Source organism: Choloepus didactylus, chromosome Y, assembly GCF_015220235.1.
Source record: "Choloepus didactylus isolate mChoDid1 chromosome Y, mChoDid1.pri, whole genome shotgun sequence".
Lineage (NCBI taxonomy): Eukaryota > Metazoa > Chordata > Mammalia > Pilosa > Megalonychidae > Choloepus > Choloepus didactylus.
Window position 1 is genome coordinate 12,819,299 of NC_051335.1, and position 6,034 is coordinate 12,825,332.

Sequence of the window (6,034 nt, forward strand, 5' to 3'; positions counted from 1 at the left end):
CTGGTTTCCTGTGAGGCCTCAAGCTGCTGTGCTTTTCCTAACCTGCCCGGCAGGTGGTGCCTGTCAGCCTGTAGCTCCTGGCTGGTGTAAAGAGGTGTGGCCCCCTTAGTCCTTAGTTTCTGTTTTGGCAGTTTTCCCCCAGGCTCTGGGGTCTGGTTCTGAATAGGAGACCAGTAGTAGGGCTGGACATCACCTCCTTCCTCTTAGGGAGGATACAGCCCCCCGGGAGTTTTCATTTGCATTTAAATAGGTTCTTTGTCTTTTTGACTCTGCTGTCTCCACCCCTGTCTGGGTCAGAGTGCTGTCAATTGAAAATGGCTGAGGCTTTCTCCACTGAGCCACCCAGGTTGAGAGAGAGAAAAAGGGACAGAATGCCCCCGTTCAGGGCCAGTCCACGGTCCTCCCAGCTTCACCCACTGGCCAGAGACAGCACCTAGTCCTCTGGGTTCCCCCTCTTGGAACAGAGAGGTCCTCTGGCTCTTTAAGGTCAGTTGTTACTAAAAGCCTCTGTCTCCTTGTTGGGAATTTGTAGCTTGTATTGAGCAGTCCACGTTTGTTAATCAAAACCCCAGTTGGAGCTGGACTGAGGTATATTCGCTTGTTCAGAGAGTGCTGCTTTCTACTACGGCGAGGTTTTGCAGCTCGGGCTGCCATGGGGGGAGGGGGCTCCCAGCGTGGTTCCACAGCTTTTACTTACAGATTTTATGGTGCGATCTCAGGCATTCCTCCCAATCCAGGTTGGTGTACAATGTGTAGACAGTCACATTTGTCCCCCAGCAGTTATTCCAGATTATTTACTAGTTGTTCCTGGTTATTTATTAGTTGTTCCAGGGGGACTTACTAACTTCCACTCCTCTGTATGCCGCCATCTTCTCTAGACCCCCTTCACTTGCTTTTATAGTGTCCATTGAAGCACAAAAGTTTTCCATTTTGATGAAGTCCAGTTTACTATTTTTTTATTGCTTATACTTTTGGTATCATATTGAGTCGTATTTTTAGTGTGATATAATCTATAGAAAAATTTAGGAAGTGATTGATTTTGAGTCTGGTGGGTAGCAACATTTGAAGAAAATTTAAAAGGAAATGATTCCCATTTTATTTTAACTTCAGCATTTGGTCATGCTAAGCTTTAAGTCAAAAGTACTTTTGGTATTGAAAGAAAAAGTATGACTTTGCAACTACATCAGAACTTTGAATGTTAAACTCAGTATTGATGCTTCTAGATTTTCTTCCAAGCTTTAATATAAATCTGTAAGCTTTTACATGATATCCAGATGCACATACTAATTTTTTTTTAACTTAGTGATTTATTTCTATAGTTCCGTTTCCATGTCTTTTCAAGTTGTGGCAGAACATCCCCCAGTTAGACATCTAGATAATTTCCGTTTGCACTATTGTGAACATTTTTGCATATATTCATTTTCTTTCATTTTTGGGAGGGGTGGTTTTAGGGTAGTATGGGGATATATTTTTTGGTACAGTCTAAAAAAATTGACTACTGCTGTGGGGGGAGCATGGACATTTTTATAATGGTTAATACATTTCCATGTAATGTGACTCTTGGAGAGCATATTTCATTTCTGTTAGCCATGAGTAGGCAGGTCAGTGTCTGTATGTGGTAAGTAAATGATAGAGCTGTGCACAGGGTGTTAAGAACACAGTAGGGATTCAGAGGGAGGTGTACCATCCAGTAGAAGATGAGAGCTAGGTCTAGATCTTCAGGGATGATTAGTGGTTTGCCAGGTAACAGGAGGAGGGAGTCAAAGGAGAACAAGGTGGAAGCATGAAGACTCATAGTGAATATCTTACTGGAGGATAAAGTCTGAGGTGCAGCCACCTCAGTTTTCCCTCCTAAACCCAGCTGAAACCCTTACCCACAGCCTGTTCTTCCATGTCAGCCATCACCTTTCTGGCTTCCGCACCCGGTCAGGCGGCCCACTGCTGATCATTTCTCAGTGGCTCCCATCATTACTAGGGGAGAGGCAGAACTCATTCCCAGGCCTTCTCAGGCCCTGCCAGGTTCACAGGGCCTCTGCCTGCAGTCCCGTCTCCATAGCACACTGCTCACCCGCAGACCTCTGGGTGCTCGGGCCTCTCTGGGGCTCTCTGAGTACATGCCAGGCTTCCTTCCATGGTTCTCATCCTCCTGCTGACCTTAACCCATCAGCACTTCCACCAGGGAACCTGGGGCAAACCCACTTCCCCTGGGTCAAATCTTCCTTCAGGAGACCTTTGTAAGACCTTTGTAAGGGCGTGCTAAGGACAGCACATGGCTAACTTGATCCTTGAGACATTGCTTTGGAACTGGCCACACTGGGGGCCGAAGTATGATTTCTCTTGAAGTTTAACACAGCTGGGTTTTCCTTCAGTATAGTAAGTTACCCCCCACCCCTTTTTAAAACCGAGTGGCAGGTGAAGTATCTGCCTTGTGTTTGCATCAAGTTGTATGAAACTTAAAAATCCTTGACACACACTCAGCTTGTTGAGGATACCCCCATGGGGACGTGGGCCTCACGAGGGGGCTGTGGGTACCGGGCCTGTCTCACTCAGTGAGGGAGATGGTGGGCAGAGTCCCCTGGACTAGTTTAGGTTGTGATTTGATTTGGGGCTGAGTGTGAATAGGTGTGTTCTATACCATGTACCTCTCAGTCTGTAGTACCCGCTGCTGTTATAAATTAAATGCGCCACAAGGCAGGGACTGTCTGCTTTCCATCCTCAGCATCTGTCACGTATTAGGCACTCAGTACATACTTGTTGCAGGCCTGCTTTCAGACCTGTCCACACAACACCAGGCTCCTGTGGAGATGCTTCAGAGTTCTGCGAATATTTACTTCACCCTCATTTAAAAATGGGTTCAAGCTATTAAATTCTAATGAAACATGCACGCTCCAGTGTGCTTTATACTGTGTGTCAACAAATTGGAGACCACTAGTTCTGTCAGGATAACTTGTTTTTGTGCAGATCTTAAAATAAAGCAAGAGTTGAAAGACCCTTACTGTTTGCAATGGTTATTTTCTTTATACCTGTAACAAAAATAAAATCCTCAGACATGAATGCCAAGGTAGTTGAGATTGACGCAGCCTAGCTGGGTAGGTGTCTGTTGCATTCATGCCTAACTCCCACCTTTTACTGGTTGTGTGACCTTGAGCAGGGTAGTTAACCTCTCCTACACAGTGTCCTTATCTGTAATATAGGGGTGATAATTGTGCCTTTACATAGGTTTGTTGTGAGGGATAAATGGCATGCAGGGCTTAGTCAGTGTTAGCTGCTGTTGTAATTGTTGTTCTTGTTGTTATTATTTTATCCCTACCCCCAATGACAGAATTTTGAATACTCCAATTTTTTTCATTGATTGACTTTCAAAGTTAAGGACTGCTGTATATGTTAGTCCCACAAAAATGCCCTTTATAGGGAATGCCCTTTGCTTTTTTTTTTTTTACTTTTTATTTACAAATACTTTCAAACTTATGTAACAGTTACAAAATAATACACACATATAGAGAATTCCAACAACTGCTCAGATACCCAGATCCATGAATTTTATCATTTTTGCCACATTGGCCATATCATTCTTTCTATCTGGCTGTCAATCCATTTATCAAACTATTTTCTGAACACTTGAGTGTAGGTTGCATACATCAGGCTCCTTGAACACTGTTGTACAACTATCTGTCTGAGCACGTGCTTTCAGTTCTTTTGAGTATATACCTAGAAGTGGGATTACTGAGTCATATTGTAGTTCTGTGTTTTAACTTTTGAGGCCCCACCAAACTGTTTTCCACAGTGGCTGCTCCATTTTACATTCCCACCAACAATGTACAAGGAGGGTTCTTATTTCTCTGCATCCTTTCCTGTTTTATTTTGGTTTTTTTTTTGTTTTGTTTTGTTTTTTAGTAATAGGCTTTCTAGTGGGTGTGAAGTGGTATCTTGTGGTTATCTTGATGGCTAATGATACTTAATATCTTCTCATGTGCTGATTGGCCATTTGTATATTTTCTTTGGAGAAATTTCTATTCAAGTCTTTTGCCCATTTGTTAAATAGGGTTGTTTGTCTTTTTGTTGTTGAGTTGTAGGAGTTCTTTATATATTCTAGATATTAAATACTTAACAAATGTATGGTTTCCAAATATTTTCTCCCATTCTGTTTGTCTTTACACTTTCTTTTTTATTGTCTTTTGATGCACAAAAGTCTTAAATTGTGATGAAGTCCAGTTTACCTGGTTTTTGTTACTCGTGCTTTGGGTATAAAGTCTAAGAACCCATTGCCTATTACAAGGTCCTGAAAATATTTCCATATGTTTTCTTCTAAGAGTTTGATAGTTTTAGCTGCTATATATAATTTTTGCTTATGGTATGAGGTAACAGTCTGCTTTCATTCTTTTGCATATATGGACATCCACTTTTTCCACCATTGTTTTTTGAAGAGTCTGTTGTTTCCCCATTGAGTGGACTTAGCTTCCTTTTCAAAAATAATTGGCCATAGGTGGGTGGGTTTATTTGTACACTCTCAGTACTTTTCCATTGGTCTGTATGTCTGTTCTTTTGCCACTCTTACTGCATTTTGCTCAATGGAGACAGGGCTTATTTTGAGTAGAGAAGTGATTCTTGTAGAGTATGCAGTGTGGTTAAGGGCAAGGTCTCTGTGTGTTCAGACCTATTTGAGTGCCAGCTTCTTGGTAAACTGATCGGGGAAAGGAAAGAGTAGTAACCCTTTAGCAGTTGTTTTATGAACTAATGCTGGGATAGTGCCTGGCACATGGTTTAGTGCTCAGTAAATGACAGATTTTCCTAATGGCTATTCCCTTTGCGAAAAGGAATTGGGGCCCTATGTTTATTTCATTTAAACGCATTTAGAGGAATATATAGGTATAGAAGAATGTAATGGTACCTTTTTATTTTACAGGGTTCTGGAATCAAAGGTCTTGTGATATACAATGGCAGGAAAATCATCGCTTTTTAAAGTAATTCTCCTTGGAGATGGTGGCGTTGGGAAGAGTTCTCTTATGAACAGATATGTAACTAATAAATTTGATACCCAGCTCTTCCACACAATAGGTGTGGAATTTTTAAACAAAGATTTGGAGGTGGATGGACATTTTGTTACCATGCAGATTTGGGACACAGCTGGTCAAGAGTGATTCAGAAGCCTGAGGGCGCCTTTTTACACAGGTTCTGACTGTTGCCTGCTTACTTTTAGTGTTGATGATTCTCAAAGTTTCCAGAACTTGAGTAATTGGAAGAAAGAATTTATCTATTATGCAGATCTGAAAGAGCCTGACAGCTTTCCTTTTGTAATTTTGGGTAACAAGGTTGACATAAGTGAACGGCAAGTGTCTACAGAAGAAGCCCAAGCCTGGTGCAGAGACAACGGCAACTATCCTTACTTCAAAACAAGTGCAAAAGATGCCACTAATGTCGCAGCAGCCTTTGAGGAAGCAGTTCGAAGAGTTCTCGCTACTGAGGATAAGTCAGATCACTTGATTCAGACAGACACAGTCAGTCTGCACTGAAAGCCCAAGCCTAACTCATCTTTATGTTGATTGTTCCAGAGATTGCCGGTGCATTCTAACCAACTCACACATACACACAAATTAAATATAGGGGTCGATAGGAGAATTAGGGTTTGCAGCAATGTGTCTTCTACTACTAAAATGAAACTAATGTATATTGCTGCTTCCTTAGTGGGTGAGTGAAGGGACACATTCATTCTGGGAGGAATCTAGCACCTGACATTTACAAATTGTAAAATTGTCTAATAGTGTTTCTTTAATTTAAATATGTAAGGTACAGAGCTAATAAGTGAAGTGACCAAGACTTTAATTATAATTAAAACAAAAAACTTGAATATTCTGTAAGTTGGGTGGTTTTTTCCAGGAAAATGGGGAGCTGCTTTTTGTGTGTATATTTTTATGTAATTAGCATTCCATTCTTGGTTCAGGGAAAAAGTTTCCTAAAGCAATAATGTTAGATATTAAAGACTAAAATCTAATGCATTGTAATGCAGTGTTCTTTGATTACATCTTCATTGTCTTCA

General features: G+C 41.2%; 1 protein-coding gene across 1 annotated transcript; it reads left to right on the top strand.

Annotated features, from left to right (window-relative positions):
• The first annotated feature begins 4,635 nt into the window (after window positions 1–4,635).
• On the top strand, window positions 4,636–5,750 carry RAB9A (RAB9A, member RAS oncogene family). The gene is given in 1 exon segment (XM_037822898.1): window positions 4,636–5,750. A coding segment is annotated over 1 exon segment (576 nt). The 5' UTR covers window positions 4,636–4,934; the 3' UTR covers window positions 5,511–5,750.
• The last annotated feature ends 284 nt before the right edge of the window (window positions 5,751–6,034 follow it).